Raw genomic sequence first — 19,515 nt, forward strand, 5'->3', positions numbered from 1 at the left:
GGGTGTTTTTATGTATGATGTTTCTAATAATTATTAACTTTAGTCTCTACATATACATTTATGCCTGGTTATGTACAAACTCCTCTGACTCAGGGTAAACGTTTTTTTCTGTCCCAGTTCATTACTGTGTGATGGCTTATTTCATAGTAAGGACATAGCTCTTTCTTTGATGGGCAGAAGTTGTTTCATGTAGCAGGATTTGTTTTCTGTCAAAAATCAAGGTTTTTTTGTGGTATTAAGTTGTAGCTGGCTGCAGTTTGTTTCATGGATGTTTCTTGTGGTAAAATTTACCTAATTCAGTGGAATTTATCCTAATTGCTGAGTAGTTGGAAAACTACATATCATAGAATTTTTCTCTCTGCAGAGTATTCTGTTTCAGCCATTAAATCATAGCTCTGAATTTCCACAGTGGTTAGCTAGCGACACTGAGGCTAGTTCCTGCCCGCAGACCTATTGATTAAACTTTCTGTGCCTGCCTCTCCCTTTGGAGTTGAACAGGGAGAGCTTCAGTGAGAGCTGGTCTGGGCCAATGGGGTGATTGCTGGAAATAATACAAGTCTGACTCTGTATTTCACACTGCAAGTGAATGGGATAATCAATGAAATTAGACAGGAAAATGAAAATATATTAAAGAAGTTTTTCATGCAGTAGGTATGTGAAACTGAAGTGCTTGATGCAAAGATGTTTCTACAGAGAGCAAGATTGACTAAACAGTGTGCATCCACAGCTCTTCAATTGTCTGCCTTTAGTTTAAGCATTGACTACTGTGGTTTGAGACTTTCACGTACAATAGAAGCATATAGCTGCACTGTCGTATGTTGTATCAGCTCTTTTTGAGCAAATTTCTAACAAACAAACTAAAAACTGGTGTTAGAGCACAGGTCTGATGATTCCAAGACTGTGGTTTTTGTTTGCTTTTAAATCTGAAAGAGACTCATTTTAATGTTGTTAGCCAGACTTGGAACACTAGGAAAAATAATGTGGAAAAATAATTGCTGAATTTCACAGGCAGGTTGCTGGGGAATGTTGCGTGCTGGCAAGATGATTCTCATCTTTTTTAGGGAGGTCATAGCTCTTACCACAGCTTTTGAGAGGTAGAAGGTACAAAAAAGTTGTCAATTGACTAAGGGTCCTGGGCCTGTCATTCAGGTGTGGGGATGACTAACAGCTGGGCTGAGAAGAGGCTGGATTTCTGCACTTGGAACTGCAGCCACCTATTGAATCAGAGCAATTCATCAAATCATGGTATTAATATTTGCAATTTCTACTTAAAATGGGGGAGGGGGTGAGACCCCCCCTATTCCATTACTGAAGTAAAATGAATGTTGCCTATCATCTGATTGCTGCCTTCTTGATGCTGAGAAAAACAGGGATTAGGCAGGCTACAAGAGAAAGCGATTGAGGAAATCTGTGTCTAGTGGTTTGTGTTCTTGATTCTTCAGGTGTGAACTGTAATCTCAGCACTCTGATGTTCAAGACAAGATCTGGGCACTGAGCTGTTGTCTGGTTTGGATTTGGTCCCTTTCTCTGACTTGGCAACAGAGCAGCCTTGTGAGTATCACTTTCTATATTGAGAAGTGCGTGTCTTCTGCATCTGACAGTTTATTCAGAAAGATGTGACTGCACCRGTGTGGCCCTCAAACAGAAGGATAGAAATAAAGCCTCCTGGGCAGAGATACTGAATGTGAGTATCCCTACCACTGATTTATGCCCCACTCCCTGTGCTGTAGATCAGGGGTGCAGTTTGATATACCTAGAAAAAAGTAAACTCCACTGGAAATTGAAATGACAGGACAAACTGAGCTAATAATTTATGCTTCTCCTAAAGAGTTTTTGGAATGCCAGTAATTTATTTAGAGTATCTTTCCCAGTCAGAGAACTTAAGAGTACATTTTTGGATGTGATAAAGGCACACATCTCAAAATTAGAAAAAACAAGGGCAAAAAAAATGGGATGAATTTTTTTTTTTTAAAAAATAATCAGGCTATGACCAGTAATAAAGGCTTATTTATTATTCCATAGGGGTAGGTCATGCAGTTGGTACCACTTCCCTTTTCAGAACAGTTGCTTAGAGCAGAAGGCTCAGCCAAAGTCTGGCAGCAGGTGTTTTTCAGCTGCCTAAAGAGTTTTGAGAGCAAGCACTAATCATAGGAACACAAGGGGGAGAACATAGTTCCATGAACCAGCAACTCCAGCCACATGTTCTATCTCCCTTTCTTTTGTAACAGCAGGCAGAAAAAGTGTCTAAAAACAAAGAAAGAGGAACCTGTACCATTTGTGGTGTACACAGAAATGGATTTAGTACTGCACTGGGGCTTCCTCAATGAGGTGGTAATGAAACTTGCCTTTAAACTTTTTTTTTTTCTCTTTTTAAACACCCTTAGGCCTTTCATATGCTCACACTGGAAGCTGTGCTGTAAAGGAGGCAGTACAATAATCATCACCAGAAATTATAAGATTAAAAAAACTATTTGAGAAGTTCATAGTTTACATAATCAAATCACTGCCTCTAGAAAGGAGGTGAGGCACAGCTAAACTCACAATACAGTCAATGTTAAAGAAGACGCAACTTAAGCTATTTCATATGAATGTGGACTAATACTAGTAACGCTCTCCCCCAAGGGCCTGGGACACATGTTAGAAATCAAATCCCCTAGGTGGAAGTTGAATTGAACTAGCTGTTCATGGCCTAGGGCTTTCTGCCTGTAGCTAACACTGAGATGCTTTTTTATTTTAGCCTCACAATTGCTCATATCTGCTATATTCTCATAGGGAAAAGAAGAGAAATTACTGTAAGTGAATCTCAATTTTCCTGATCTGAGCTACCATACTAGACTTCTCATGTAACAGCACTTTTCTTATACAGATTAAAAAAAAAAAAAACTGTAGGGATTTAAGACCATTAGTAGCTGCCAGCAGTATGCCACAACTGCTTTGAGACATACAGCTCAGTAGTGGCTAAGTAGTAAAGACAAACACATACTAACTACACTATCAAGACATGACCATTTTTTAATGGAGACACATTGTTATTGATCACAATTTATTTTAAAGTCATGAAATGCCAGCAACAGAACAGACTGAATCAGCAGGTCAGGCTGGACAAAATACTTGATCGTAGCCATGGTTGTTGGCTATGGCAGCAGCACTGAGTTATGCAATGAGGCAATAGTTTTACTTCTACCTTCCTGACAAAACTGCCAGGTAAGGCAAAGAATGGACAGCTACTGAACTGTGGTATAAACCATGCAAGAGTAACAAATGTGAGAATAGGTGTGTAATAAATACTTCATGACATTAGAGGGGAAGGAAGCTCATTTAAAAAAAATTTTCTTCTGCAAGACATTAAAGCTATTTTAAGTATTGTCACCACCACAGTGGGCAGTCCAGTCCAGCAGTGACTAATTGGTACATGGATCAGTTTTTAAACAATAACCCTCTTCACATGGTATCCACTTGCTAAAGCTCTGGGGTTAAAGAAGTGATCAGTAATCAACATTTATTTCACACCTAGGCAGAATGACTAAAACTGAAGACTACTGTTCAGCTTCATCTTCAATTACTTCAATTCTGCGAGGCCCATAGAGTAGAACATAAGCTATATGCCAGTCTCCACCCCCGGATAACCGCAAAATATCTTCGGGTGTAACAATGCTGACTTTGTCATCATCAAATTTAATCCATTCATCTGCAAGACAGACAAGAGGATTATTAGCAATTTAGGTACATAAGATTTGAGTGTTTAACAGCCCCTTAAGCACCCTTTACAGCTAGGCTCTTTCTCGAAACACTGCCTTGTTTTTTTTTGTTTGTTTGTTTTACCTTGTTTCCTTTTAACCCATGACACATAATGCCCAGAGGAACTTGATCTGCCTTGGTGTGTTAACACTGCCTGCAGGTCATAATAGCCGCAATTATTAGAACCCGTATCTGAAGGAGGGAAAAAAAAAAGTTATGCAAGACTTGCATGAAGTGTTTTAGCAATTCTAACAGCATGCAGACCAAAGAAGTATTAGACCTACTGTACTGCTGTAGCTGTGTAAAGCCTCATTTACAGCATGATTCTAAGTCATTATGAACTAAAAACAGTGGCTTTCAGACATGCCCCCTAGAGGATACTGTGTATATAAATACAAATATGTATATTGGGTGTAATGCAAATACAGTAAGCCCAAAGCATTAAACAGATGATGCATAGTCAATCACCGTGATACTTTTGGACTGACTTGCTGAGCATGTGCTGTACTGCAATACTACTGAGAATACCTGAATATAGAGATCAACCACTCTGCAGTTAGTTCAGTTAGGCTACATAGAGAAAGCCTAAATAGTTAGGACACCCTAAAGAATGGAAAAACTTGGCTAATTCGGAATGAGGGTACTAAGAAGGGAGTTATAGTCCCTGCCATGTCTTAGCTGCATTTCTCAGCACTCCAGCATATCTTATTTTCACTGTGCGCTTGAGCTAGTCAATGTTCCCCATTGCCTCTAAGATGGTGCATCACACGTCTGATGAAGCACTGCACTGTAACAATTTGGATAAACAGGATCTTCAAGATTATTTTTGCGCAGTATCATTCATCCTCAGCACTGAACTCTGAAGAAAAAAGCTTTGTACTAAAGGAAAAGTAATGAGTTACTTGTTTTAAAACATCTTAGAAGTGGCCTTAGTCCACTGAACTAACCTCAACAGCATGTCACACTTGAAAAGCAGATTTGTCTCATTTGTACACATGAGTTTTGGAAACTGTTTTCACAGCTGTTTTTCCAGTAAGCTAGTGAAAGTATTTCAAGAGTCCCACATCTCTTTTCATCACGAATTTGGACTGAAACATGGAAAATGTTTCAGTATTACAGCATAATTATCAAAAAAGTAGGTAATATGTGGCATCACTCACTGTGGCAACTGCCTCAGAAATCATAACTTTAGAGCTCGCATTGCAGCAAAAATCCCACTGATGTTTTCTGAGCATCAGATGAAAAGCACTCTTATTGAAGCTTTCAGAAAACTGATGAGATTTTTGCTCTTCCATCAACAGCTTGGCAATACAGCAAGCACACATGTGAGGGAACCTGGGTGTGCTATCACAGATATGCCATATTATCAAGTCAAACAGGTGAGCAGAGTTCACATGTTAACAGGAATCATATAAGCTCAGGAGTCATATAAGCCTGGTCATGTGCTGTGATCTACAAGCAGCTCAAGCTCAGCTGGTAACTGCTCCTTCCAGAGCTGGGGGAGTTCTCTGTTTTAATACTGAGCAACCTGAATATTCTACCACCAACCCATCATCTCATCCTTGATCCTGTACAGAACACACAGCCATCCACAAAAACAGCGCAAAAAAGTTGCAAGGACTTGCATAAATATGCTCACTGCCTCATAGGAACTTTTACTGTTAGAACCCAGGCTCCAAGCTCCCCAAATTCATTAGCCAATAATAACACCACAGCAATTAAAAAAGTCCTGTTTATGTTTTTTGTTTTGATTTCAGCTTTCTGCCACTGCCAAGGATGCTTACAACAGAACTGCTCATAACATGCAAGCGTCTTTTGATGTGAATATTTTCCATATATTTAAACTTATCCCACAGATGACAATAATGTCTTTGACTACCTCAGTAGCATTTTGACTTGCCTAATCTATCCATTCCTTACAGTTCTGTCAGTTTTTGAAGATGAATTTTCATAGGCATTAAAAAAAAGGGGGAGGTTCTCAAAATATCCCTACCACAAGGTCCACTTAAGCAAGAGGTATACTTCCCAATACTCACCATCAGGAAAAGAAAATGGTTCATATTTAACTTCTTTCTGTGCACCACCACTTTTACTAGACTAGAAAAGAGAATATGACAAATTAATGTGGAATAGTTTTGAAAAAGCTTTAGTACAACCATATCAAATACCAACTCTACATTCCTCTAAAGACATCTCTAAGCCTAGCCTTTTTGTTGTTCAACTTGAAACAGGTTCCATTACAGTATTTCCAGCTGGACATCAAAAACCCTAATATAAACAAGATCACTTTTTAAAGCAAATATGCAACCATTTTAGCACATGTTACCCACAGAGTGCTTACCCAGCACACTTACAGGTTTGGAACACCAGAAAGATCCTGCAATGGAAGGTTTTATTCCTTGTAACAGACTTCCTAGCAGTAGAAGTAGCAACAATAAAATACAGGAGGCAGATTCTAAGTGCCAATACATTCTGTTTTAAAATAGCCCTCTCTCCATGCTTCTGTCTAAAAGAGATGCAAGCCTTATCCAAACACTTAAATGAAGCTGCCAAGAAACAGGACAGGAAAAGGCTAGCAAACAATGGCTAAAACACCAAAGTTTGAGTTTGTTTAGTTTTTTCTTCATAAAGAAAAGGGCAGTCAATTTTATAATATGCAAGACAGGGCAGCAGATAAAAACAGTTACAAAAAGGTTTAAACAGTATTGTCCTGTAGCTCACTAGTACATATATCCCGAATTTAATCAGTCAGACCAGTGGCAGTACCTTCCCCTTTCAAGCTGGTGAGCAGAGAATAGGTCTACTCCATTGAAGTAGAAGTGACCTGCCAGCAAGCAATAATGTTTGAAGAGATCCTTCTGTGTAATTCACAGAAAACTTTTGTTCTTAACAATGGTAGGCAGACACTCTATGTTGGAACATACTTTGAAATAAAAATGTAAGTGATGTATTTGTCTGATGACATTTTAACTTTTAAAGTAAGGGAAAAACAAAGTTGTCTGAGGTAAGCTCTAATGTGCTGCCATTTTCTCATCCAGTCATACCGAGAATAAATATTGTACTCATGAAAATACATGAAATAGATCTAAGTTCAATACCAAGGAGTTTAAGTGCTAATGAGAAAGCAATATATTTAAGAAAGTCATGTGTGCTGTAGTCCTTACTCGTATCCTGTGAAACCTGCATCTGTAATGAATATTTAATTTTAATTTCTGAATGAAATAAATGTGTATGTATATGTATGTATATCTATATAGATGTAATATACAGAAAATTATAAATATGTATTTTATATATACACATACATATATTTTAACATATGCAAAAGTGAACTATGCATACTTTTCTCCAAATACATTTGAATTCTCAGGTCTGAAAACTTTCAGAACCTTCAGAGCAGGTTTTCCCACAAAAGACAATTTATTCCCCACAGATTTTTGGCAACTTGAAAAAGGTCCCCAAGTTCTGCACACAGTAATGCTTTGCACCGGTTTCACTAGTAATATGACTATGAAGTACACAAGTAGACAATCATGCAAGCCAGCTGCATGGTTCTATACGCCTACTGGCCCTCGCACCAAGGCAGACCCACCAGGGATCTAGTCAGAGTTTCCTTGAATTTCAGGAAAAAGTATTTCAAAGACAACAGTCAAACTCACTATTTTTCAAGCAGAACATTTTAAACACTGACTGCAATCAGCTGATATCTAATCTTAGCGAATGTAAGCAAACTGGTTTCAAGTTGCTCAAGTATTTCAACACATGAAACCAAAGACCGTTTTATACCATCAATAACCTTATTCAATTCACCAACATTCAATTCTGATTAGAGCATGAAAAGGCTTGTACAGAGATCTTGTAGGGAACACGACAGAGGAATCAGATTAGATTAAAAGACACACAGGAAAGTATATAACCCTGTGGCCCATAGTATCAGTACATAGATTTGTTAAGAGTTTCAGRTGTATGACTCTTATTTGGAATAATATATTAATCAAAATGGTCAAGAAATTGTCAGGAGACTTACATTCTTTGGCTGTTGATTTACTTTTTTGTCTTCTAGGTCTTTGAATTTTGATCGATAAGAAACCATTTTTTCCTGAAGTTCTGGCGTACACAACTCATACACATCCAGCATAAGAGGAAATTTAACATCCTGGGAAGAAAAAAGCATAAAGGTTGTTAGCATAACTGGTATTACAGATTAAAGCATTCTTCCACTGAAAGGCATGTCACCAAGTCCAATTAAATGCAACTAAATCATATTTATGAGAACTTGATCTACTGAAGTGTATAAAATAACACTTGCTGACAGTACTTAACTAGAGGCTACAGTATTTTTACAGAAGAATATCTAACTTGGTATAAACAGAAACTACCTTAAATTGCTACATTCAATATAAACATTTAGATTTTTTGAGTATCTGACACTTTCATACTAGGGAAATACCTACACAGATCTACGGAAAAAAAAATGCAGGTAGAATGACTGTATACATGCAAAAATGCCAATATAAATTATTTGAACAGTCTTCTAAAATAGCTAAAATGCTTCACTCTCTATTCCCTTGCTTGTCTTTGTAAAGAATGGGCATCATCTATTATGATTCTCTCAGGGCAGCCTACGAGGTCTAGCAGCCAGCCCAAAGGAAAGCAAAACTGAATGTGTAGCTGCTTGCAACTGGTTCTTGCATTTGCCAGTCAGAAAACAAGACAATTAAAACAACTAATACAGGAAGCGTTTATTAGCATAAACATTTTCTCAGCAACTATAGAGCACAGTTTGGAGACTGAAAACAAGGCCCTCCTTAATTAAATATTCTCCTCAGAAACACTGGTGAAATAAATAAACAAATAAATAAAAATCCTATCAGCACTGGAGCAACTTAACTTCTCTCCCTCACCAAAAAAACCCTCAGAGTCTACTTTGGTAGCATAGTTTGCCACACATCATCATCACAACTGGCAACAAAGCTGTTTTGTACTCAAGCAAAGAAGCTATACAGTTAATGTTTCTTAGAGTAATATAAAAGCAAACACTAAAGTGTAGATAACTTGCAAGTACTAGTCATCTAGCTCTAATAAAAAAAATGACTGAAAAGTATAAAGAAGGATTAAACTTTAATATGCAGGAAACTGTTACTCACCTTAAGAACTTTGGCATTCACAGATTCTTTCTCTTTGTAAAAAAATCTAACCATCTGAATAGTCAGATACGCTGGCAAGCGACTAATTTTAGACTAAAAAAAAAAAGTTTAGAAGAAGCTGTTACTTCAGATTTTCACAGATCATTTATACCTTAAACACTGCTCAGCCTAAACTACAGGCTATTCTTGGAATATATTTATACTCAAACATATAAGAATACAACAACTCCCATCTTGAAAATCTGTAGTGTATTCAAAGAAATAAATTTCAACTTCTATCTATCTTGGTACCGGATATCTAGATGTTTTACAAACATAAATCACATGCGGTTCCAGCAATAACTTTGTGCTTTGGGACAGAAAACTGACAACAGTAAAAGAAACATAAAAACAGCAGCAGCACCACCACTCACAGATTTGATATAGAGTGCGTTTCTCTGCAAGGTTGGAGAGAGTTTGGTGATTTCCTCTTGAAGACGCTATAAATAAACAAACAAACAATAAAAAGATCTGTTTAATTATAAAGTGCATAGCTTAAAGAAAAGCGCAGCATGGATAAACAAATCACAACCTAAATCTTGTTCTGCCAATCTATTCTACGTGTTGCCATCAGTCATTACATCATACAGAATTTTGGAATTCTTTGGCACAAAGACCATGCACGTTTATTTGTTCAGCTCCATGGTCATTCATGATCCCTAACAACACTAACAATGTTTCTCTCTGCAGAAAATTCAGAAAGTTTTATTCTGCAAGAAAGCTGCACTTCACAAATGAAGTATCTTTATTTAGTTATAAACGCGTAATACCATGCTTGGGACACAAGTAAAGAAAAAAAAAACAATCTAAATTTTCTTGCGACAGCAATATTTGCACGTTTCTTAACTCTCAGTCTTTTAGTTGGTCTTTGAAAAAGGAGACAGAGCAGTAAATAAGCAGAGAGATGGTGATATTCTGCTGGTGAACTTCCAGGGACCTCTCCAAACTCAGGGAAAGACTGGCCTGGTTGTTACTGTTGTGACCCTCTCTTGCTACAGGCAATTCAGTATATGAATTCTGGAAGACCTTTTTTTGACCTGGAAGAGAGGTGTCTTTTTTCATAGTGTTTATAATTTGTTAGGATTACCTAGTCTAGCTCACTTTTCCTTCTAAATTCTATTACCAGTAATAGATGCAAAGATTATCTGAGAGCCATGCAAGCTGGTCCAATTCCGTACAAACTAGAACACTGCTTCCATCTCTACTTTTATACCAATACTCTGTAATAGCAGCTACAATTAAGTTGTTTGTAGTAGCTCTTTTCCTTGCTACTTCAGATGCTCCAGAAAACCTGAAAACTGAGAAATGCATACAAAAAGCACAGACTACTTTAAGACATCCTATTCAAATAGTCAGTATAAAGATCATAATGTGTCCTGAAAAATTTAACACACAAAAAAAATCTGCAAAATTAAATTTAAGCTTATTTGTTTCATCACCTGTATTTCTTAAGAACATAGCAATGAAAATACCACCCTATTGTAAAACTGACTTTTAGACTTTTTTTGGAACCAACTACAGCATGCTTAAATCACAATACTGCTACAGTCTGGAGTGTAAGCCTGCTGAACAAATAGTTTCTGTTAAAATTAAAACCGCAGTAAACTGGCTTGCAGATGGATAACTGCATGGGGGAGACTCTGTCAGGGTCCAAAGGAAAAAAAAAAGTTCTGTTGAATTCTACTTTACATTAATAAGCAATTCATTTTCACTTCCATCTTTGCAACACCCAAAAAAATCTTGAAAGAGATATGGAGTAAAGCTTGGAAACACATGCCGATTCCAAGTCAGAGACAGAAAAAAACCAGGTAATTTAGAATGTCAGTTAAACAAAAAGAAGTTGTAATGGCTTACCAATTTTAGTCCTGTAAACAGATATTTCACTTCTTGATTGATAAAGCAACTAAGCTGAAGCTGATTCTCCTTTCCTTTAGTTACCTCCTCTTCTTCAGCTTCTGTACATTTCATGCTTTGCAAAATTAAGGAAAACCATCATGCACCAAGAGCTGAACTACTGCTCTAGGTAAAAAGATACGTTGAACAGCACAGGAATTCAAGTAATATAACCCTGTGCTTGTGCATCAACAGTACTTTTATTTCTCTTGGTATAAAAACAAAAGATTTGAAACACTGAACAGCCCTACCTTAGTAATAAGTCTGTTCTTGTATATCTAATGATGAGTGGCAGCTGAGGCAGAGGGCACACTAAGCTAAGTTCTTAAGTCAGCATTTAAGCATGCAAAGCCTGCCTGGTTTTTGACTTTCTGCAGGACACTGATGATACTAATTGGCCACCAACAACAAACCTTAGGAGACCCCTACAATATTACACTTAGTTGTTTATAATTACTAGTGTTCTAGTCCTGCTGCTGCCTAGACTTCCCACTTCTTCAGACCAGGCACAACCTCCCTCTCCTGCTTTTCATCTGTCCTCTTCACTGACGTCTGTTTTTTCAGTGTTTTATATTCATTCCTCCAGGCATTCTGTCCAATTTTGTACTTCTACCACCAATCCCTTTCTTTCAACCACTTTAGTAAGATACTTTTCTGACTGCTCTACGTGCATCTATTCTACAAATGTTGCCATTATCACGTTTTTAAGGCTTCCACCACAACTTTTCTACCAAGTCTCTTCCTCCTGCCACTAGCCTAAGCACTATTCCTCCCTCTCCACTATTCATTCTGCTCTTCCCAACTATTTCAGGGATCACAAACACCACAACACGGGAAGAGAGAGGAAGGCCTTTACTCACCATTACTACCACACTTTGAGATACACTACCTCATCTTAGGAGATGATTCCTTATTTTAAAAGGGCAAAGCCCACAGTATAATTCTTTCTGAAAAGTGGTAGTCAGTTTAACAATGGCCAGCATTTGGGGGTGAAAGAAGGGAGAGAGAATAATGCTTGGGATGAGAGATGTGTACCACATGGTCATCTGCTTTTTGTTCTCTCTAGAAAAACACTACTTGAAAGTTGTCAGCTGTATTAATTTCTTACTCATCTAACTGTGTGTAGCTAATTTGTTTCTTAAGAACTCAATCCTGTATCAAGCCATCCTTCATTCACCTTCCGGCATGCTGCTAAGTATATCAGCAACACTTCTGCAACTAGCAGAAGAAAGGCTATTTAGGAAATAGGAAAGTTCCTCCTCTGGGGAGGAAACCTGACATTTAAATTCAGTATTTTTCTTGCTCTAAATTTTCATTACCATTCTTCCTCCCCGCATCTTCCTCTCTCAAAGTATACCTGATCTTAATTTTAACTTTTGTGTACTCCTGCAATACATCATCCCTCCCCTCTTCCCTGACAAGCACCTTTATTTTCTATGCTATTTTGGATGATGCTTTTCATCCTCCTGGCACTCAACTCCTAAAGTACCATATCATTATCATTCTTTATGTCTTGCCTTAGTCTTTAGGATACGCTGTTTCAAATTCAATGCTGAAGAACTGATCAATTAAACTCTTCTTTTTGGAAGCTGCTGCTGTAGCTCCAGAGTCTGTCTGTAAAACAAATTCTCTTATGCTGTAACTTTAAATAGCATAGAAGAACAGTCTTCTTTACACACAAAAAAGGGTTCGTTTTCATTCTTAAAATTCAGTTCTTCTAAAAGTGAAATTCTTCACCTTTATATACTTACATTTTCTCCTAGTTAATCTCCCCACACAGTGTTTTAAAACAACATATTTACAGCACTGTTGTTAAATCCATCTCAAAGCATATTCGAGATTTCAATCAAAAAATTTTCTCCACCCCCGCCGCAAGGTTAGACTGCTCTAAACCTTAAGACAGATTTATCAGATCTTTGCCACTACCAAAACTCTCCAGATAACAGCTTAGAGAAAGAAGAGATTCAGTCTGGTAAAGTCTTGGAAAAACTTAAAGGAATGTCTTATCAGGTTGATTATGTTCATTCTCTGTTTAAAACAGCATTCACATAGCTAAGAATGCTGTAGCACTAGGATGCTTTTTCAGAAACAAGTTCTGATGTGCTAAATTTGCAGGTTATTAGGGCCAACTGCTGCATGTTCAGAGTCACCACTAGCCTGGTCCAAAACATGCCATGCAAGGCCCAGAGGGATAGTCTTCCTATGGCACATTCCAGAGCATAGCTGACATAGTATAGATCACACTACACTACAGGAAGCAATTTCACTTACTGGACTATAGAGACATCGTAAATAACTCACAAAACTGATAACCGTAACAAAAAATACAGGTGATTCACAAGTATGGTATTGTGAATCTTAACTCTGGTTAGAGTAAGTCTACAATTACCTCCATAACTGTATCACCTTCTATGCCTTCCAGCTTCTGCTGTAGTACCCTCATCATCTGCACCCAGCATTCGTTGGCATCCTAAGAAGGAAAAAGAACACTAAATTTGACTTCTAGTGTTATGATTTAATAAGTAGTATTAAAAGCATCAATGTTCACATTGTAAAACCAAATGTAAAATGCAAGGATTTCTCAATTAAGAATTCCTTCCTATTCCGACACACATTTTTAAAGCTGGCACTTGAGATTACATTCAACTTTTCTACACAATACAAAAGCAAATACATTTCTGGGATAAAAAGAATTGTTTACTTTCACAAGTGGAAGGAATTTTTAACATATTCTTGCCCTCACCTTCCAACATACTGTTTTCCATATTTTCATACTTTATTTTCAAACCATAAATTAAGTGAGCAATCTTTACCTGTTGAAGGTACTGGCCTTGATCACCTTTCTCTGCAAACTGGGGGAAGGCCATATGTAAAAACTGCAGGAGAATGATAGGTGGGATACTGGAGGAAGTTTTATCCATGGAATCAAACAAGTCTCTAAGAGCTTAAAGAAAAAGTGAATGTTTTGAGAAGTGGAAAAATAATTAAAACAAGGCAGGAAGTTTTTAAAAAAGAATAGTAGGATGGCAGCAACATTCAAAGATTGAACATTTAACAGTGTCAAATGCGATCTTTCCACAATAGGGCTAAATTTGCCAGGTGGCATAACAGGTGCACCTAAAAATCTCATTTGTGGACACGACTTTGAAAGCATAAAGATGACAATTCTGAGAGCTTGGCACATAGTGCGTTGTCTTTCCCGGCTGCTAACAGAAAAACATTTTTTGAGGTCTTGTGATTTCATTTGAAACACATCTGAGGAACAGTATTTTCACAATCGGACTACACCTAGAGAAACCAGAAGGCATCCACAATCTATCCTCTAAAGCAGCTTAAGTTTCACCTACTGCTGGAAAAAAATCTTCCATTTTTCCCAACTAAGTCTCTAGACAACACTGGTGCTTAATTTAACACCCAGGAAAACAAGTATGTGTATGCATACATGCAGACAGTTCATAACTATGTGCAATTCAATGAATGCTACTGATTGCATGACAATACACACGGCTTTCTCTCTAGCCCCAGACACACTAATACACATGTTTTGTCTACTTATGTTACAGCATTTTACATTCACAAACCACATCAGAACCATCTGTTAACCCTCACAACAACCCTGTGAGGTAGGCAATGGTCTGCACGGTCACTAATTTACAAGTGGAGACACTCATGAATGAAACTCTTGAACTAGTGAATATACGGAAAACTGCAAGGAACCAAGGTCAGTTTCTTCCTCTCCTTAAGATACATCTTCAACACTGAAGAGTGACAACTGATATGACACAGCAATTAAAAAAAATGCCATAAGTGTCATGCAGGAGTTCTTGATCAGCTCAGCACCAAAGGGTTAACTAAGAATCTCAGTTCTTAAACTATCAGGACTCCTAAGAAGCAGAGCTGTCACCTTAAAAAGAAAATAAGGGACACAAAGTAAAGGCAGTGAAAAGGGGAGGGGCAGGCATGGCTGTATAGAGTAACCATTGAACTTACCACCCCAAAATTCGATCAGCAGGCATACCCACAAACTGGACCTTTCCTTCCTTATATTGTTTTGTTTTTCCTTAAATGGACTGGTAGAAATCCCAGTGTCCTGGCCCAGCATCTTAGTGGGGCAATGAAATAGAGTAAAAAAAGAAAAAGTGGACAAGTAGTACCCTTGTTCAAGTGTAAGGGGTCTAACTAGAATTCTAGTTAGAGCTTGGAAATATGGGGCCATCGTGAGCTCCCACATTGTGGGCACCCAGATCACCACAACAAAGAGCAACTTTCCTTTTGAAGATACTACTTTCTTTTGTATTTATGAAATCTGAAGCTTTAGGGTAAAGGCTAAGACCAGTGATAAAGCATCAGCTATTACCTTAATAATGCTCAGCCAAATAAAATATATTAAAAAATATCAGTGAATACGTATTCCAGGAGTATGGTGTTAGCTCATCATTAAGTGAAACAAAGAACTGGCCACTAAAATATTTCTAAATAAAACAGACATATCAAGGAATGGAGGAGTCTGCTTTAGAAAGTTCCAATCACTTTATGCCTACATGCAAAATACTAAGAGATGTAGATGTAAAGCATTCATATCTATGTCACACTTGAATATATTCTTCCCTAGCATGAAGCTAGGTAATATGCAGAGAAGTATGCTTCGCAGCCATGGTCAGTCTAACCTTTAAAGACATTAGTAACAGAGTAAAATGAGTCCTCCAGCGCTAGCAGATCTGGAATTCCTAAGACATATGCACTAAAGAAACATACAGAGCTCTGACTACAATTTTCATCTCCAATTAGCAGGAAATTACACACTAGCCACAACCCTTAACACCAACCTGCAGTAATGTACTGAGCAGAGGCCATTTCTCCTGAAGCTCTTAAGGCACCACCATACCTAAAAGAGATGAAAAATAATTCCCATGCAATTAAACTAAAACATGAACAGCAATCTGTTTTTAAACCATAAAGAAAAGAGGCAGCCAGATTAGAAAAAAAAAGTACCAGAAGAAATCAGACACCAAAACTGAAGTAACTGAAGACAACATTTGCTCATACTCACACCAAAATGTCAATTCTTCCACAAATACTGCATAGAAGCAAAGAAAAACTGGCTTTCTTGAGATGATAAATAACATGCAAACTGAGAAGCCTGGTAGGGATGCATCACTGTTGCTTCCCGAACCATTTGCCCCAAAGACACAACCTATGTGTAAAGAAACTGAGAAAGTCTGAAAAAAGCTAACCTATTTCTGAAACATCTGCCACAGGCTCTTCAAAGAGCCAGAGAAAACACATTCAAGGATAGATTATGGACAAAATATAATGAAATAGAGGGCAGTCATCCACTCGCCACAGCAGAAGCAAAACAGGGAGAGGTGAGATTTCCCACACTGGAAAAGTGTGGGAGCCCACTCACATTACTAGATCTTACCACTCCTTCTCAAATGGTTTCTTTATTTAACACCTGCATGAGAAACAGATGGCTTTCTCAAAGCCTTCAAGCAAAAGGAGGATCCCATGCTTTCTTTAATCTCAGACTGAACGCTAAAAAAAGTTTTAGTTTTTTTCAAGCTTATTAAGTTCAGTTTATTCCATTTATGGCTGGAGGATGAGCAGGAAACCTTCCTCCTCTCATGCTACTAGAAGGGGAATACCCCTGGAGAGAGTAACAGAACAGCTGATGAGAAGTAAAAATAATAGAAAGCTTCCCCATTTAAGTCCATTCACATATATACAGATTTTCCTAAAATGACAACACTGAAAAACAAAAAAAGCTTTAAAATACAAAGTTTCAGCACTCTACAAATGGTTCTCMGTGCTGATAAACCTGTGTCAGCAGAGTTTAAATAATCAAGGTTCACTTGCTAACAGAATGAAGAAAAATTTCTAAGTACTTCAGTAACTAGTGTTTACAATATCTAGAAAATCCAGTTGGATAACAAGGCATCAAGAAAGCAGTGAAGATGCTTAGATGAGTGAAGCTAACCATGAGTAATGCCTGCAATGCTCTACCTAGTCCTCACAATTTTTAAAATACTGATGGTTCTCTTGTTATGATTCATCTGGAGAACAAGTTCAGGCTCATATTTTCATGCAACTTTTTTTTCTCTGATCTTTATACATTTAGTGCAGGTTTCTTATGGATTGCTCTCAAAAAAGTTGATTATTTCCACCTTTCAGTCCAGAATAACAAAACAAAACAAAAAATCAGAAAAGTTATTCTATGATCAGACCTAATTAAACAGATTCTTATCAGTGTCTTCTGTTCCCTCCACATTCACATCCACAGGACCTCCAGCTTCTTCCAGTTCTGTGCCACAGAAATACCTAGGCTTCTATCCCACAGCTTCCTTCCCTATCTCCAACTACCAGATGTCCATCACCGTAGAATTTCATAGTTGAAAACATGTTATGCAACAAAGCTATGGAAAAAAAAAAATTCTTCAAAGGAACAGCACTCTCGTACAGTACTTTATATAGAAGACCCTACAAACTAATGCCAGAAAACAGGGTTAAGAGTTCAGCAGCTTAAATATTTTAAACAAGTCTTGATAGGAATTAATTTTTAAACTAGGTGAAACTACATCTCTCTACTAAAATCTAGTTCCAACAAATATATATAGTCTTAAGTTTTTTAAAAAATAGATTATCACAGCCATAGGATAAACTTTGATGGAGTGTTACATTAATCTGTAATAGGTATATTGAATAACAGATTGTTACGTTAAACCATAGCAGTATAAAGATGACTACTGCACAAAATGTCTATTTCATAAGCTAAAGAAAACATTTTAGTCATATTTTTATACTGAATCCTACCTTTTAAGGGCCTCTTTTACTTCTGGCACAGAGCGAATACACTGAACTGTAGCATTCATGTAGCAAGTGTTGCCAAGGTTTGTCAATCCACATGGTAATTCCATCTACAAAAAAAATTTACAAGGGTGCTTGAAGGTCTGAGAGAGATGTGTAACCATTTTTGTACAAGTACCATAATTTGACATCAACCTGTCAGAAAAGAAATGCCAGGTTTGGGGCATCTCGGATCATATTCCATCAAACTTTATTTTATGAAGCTTTCCAGATCTATTTTCTGATTATATTAGTCTATTTCACCATTCAGTGCTTTTAAAGGACATTCAGAAATGCTTTGTATTATTTCTGTGCATGTTTAGTTTAATGAGCATATTCTTCAAACAGGCAGTTATTCAGAAAGTTCAATTATCATCTTAAGGTCAAAACTTGAATGAGATTAAGCTTTACGTGAAATTTCCATGTGAATACATTTGTATGCAACACTGATGTTTTAATTAAAATCAGTTTTCAGAAGAACTCTGAATGGGATGACGTCCGTAGTTAGAAACAAAAAGCATTATTTAAACTTTTCTCCAAAAGTCAGCAACAGATCATCTCATCTTTTTGAACAGCTTGTGAATTGCTGAAATGTTGACAAGTGTGAAGGCCAAATAATAATTAAACTAACCAGTTTCAGAAACAACTATAAATCACAATATAATAGCACAGATTTTTTTTTTTGTAAAAACCCACATATCTGAGTACTCGTCAGTTATAAAAAACTGTTTAATAAAACTGAAGTAGGACAGCATACCAACACCACTCAATTATTTTACAAAGGGAGAATTAATTTAGCTGTGCACCCCATTTTTAATGCATATATATATAGTACAGACACTTGAATTCCAACATATCAAAAGTTTGAATCAGAGAAATGCAATGTGACTTTTTCAAAATGTTATCTGACACTGAATTATCTCCTATGTTTGCCTTACAGTTAACCCAGTCTACGTAAAGGTTTTGTCTCAAAATACATGAATATCCCTCACCTGCTGCTGCCACAGGAAGCATTAAATATTGAAGTAAATAATCAGTCCTAAGCTACAGATCCATTTTCATACAGACATGCGTAAAAGAATTATTGCTCTGCACGCACAATAAACAAAAATCCCAAAATCCTCACCCAAAGCCAGCCCTAGTTTCCCTTCACAGCTGTAGATGAGTCAGGAAACAATTTTGCACATCTAAGAGCTCCTATTCAGGCAGAGTTCAGGATATTAATATACAGCCAGGGCAATAAAAGGTTGTCTTTGAAAGCATCAGCAATGCCATTTTTATTTCAGACAATTTACTAAGCTGTCTGCTTCAAGAAAAAACAGCATTAGTTATATGAGTTATAAGTTAAATTCCAGACTTTTCATCACTGCTAACAATTGGGTCATCAGTGTAAGTTTGTTTTAGTTTGAGAAACTATAAGCGCTAAACAAACATTAGGTTTAAAATCTACTCTTAAGCAACTGCGACTATTTACAAGTATTTAAAAATTTGACATTATTCAAAGGTTTACAAGAGACCAAAGTTTAGAATATGCTTACAGCTGAAGCTAACTGTTCCTCTGTCATGTCTTCTACAAAGACAGGTCGAGAAACTGGCTCTTCTGGAAGTGCATCTGCAGAACCCATCATTAATAAGGTCATCCCCTGGAAACACAGTAAAAATAGTGATTAATATTTAAGGACAATTGTTTCCTTAAAAATAAATAAATAAGTCTGTAACACAGTTCAGGTATTTCCCCAGAGATGGACAAGATCTTTCTCTTTAGTTTACAGAATTGATACTGCACTGCTGTTTCTTAAGACTATACCTTTCTTAAAAATAAAGAAAGAAGAAGCTGGTCCATCAATCTGTCTCC

The 19,515-nt window shown here is 37.1% G+C and overlaps 1 protein-coding gene across 2 annotated transcripts in view; it reads right to left on the reverse strand.

The window, feature by feature from the left end:
* Positions 1-2,987: 2,987 nt before the first annotated feature.
* The window catches only part of USP14 (ubiquitin specific peptidase 14), a 21,744-nt gene continuing 5,216 nt past the window's right edge, over positions 2,988-19,515 (reverse strand). The window contains exons 4-16 of one of the 2 annotated variants that reach the window (XM_026058655.1): positions 19,199-19,303; positions 17,628-17,731; positions 15,644-15,702; positions 13,631-13,761; positions 13,207-13,287; positions 12,352-12,431; positions 10,779-10,893; positions 9,299-9,364; positions 8,886-8,978; positions 7,766-7,894; positions 5,775-5,835; positions 3,823-3,930; positions 2,988-3,688 (exon numbers count right to left, since the gene is read on the reverse strand). In XM_026058655.1, coding sequence (XP_025914440.1) covers positions 3,537-3,688; positions 3,823-3,930; positions 5,775-5,835; positions 7,766-7,894; positions 8,886-8,978; positions 9,299-9,364; positions 10,779-10,893; positions 12,352-12,431; positions 13,207-13,287; positions 13,631-13,761; positions 15,644-15,702; positions 17,628-17,731; positions 19,199-19,303 — 1,284 coding nt within the window. In that variant the 3' untranslated portion in view covers positions 2,988-3,536. The remainder of the gene's footprint in view (positions 3,689-3,822; positions 3,931-5,774; positions 5,836-7,765; positions 7,895-8,885; positions 8,979-9,298; positions 9,365-10,778; positions 10,894-12,351; positions 12,432-13,206; positions 13,288-13,630; positions 13,762-15,643; positions 15,703-17,627; positions 17,732-19,198; positions 19,304-19,515) is intronic. The other variant, XM_026058656.1, reaches the window with a different exon arrangement.

This window comes from Apteryx rowi, unplaced genomic scaffold, assembly GCF_003343035.1.
Source record: "Apteryx rowi isolate R43461 unplaced genomic scaffold, aptRow1 scaffold_149, whole genome shotgun sequence".
Taxonomy (NCBI): Eukaryota; Metazoa; Chordata; class Aves; order Apterygiformes; family Apterygidae; genus Apteryx; species Apteryx rowi.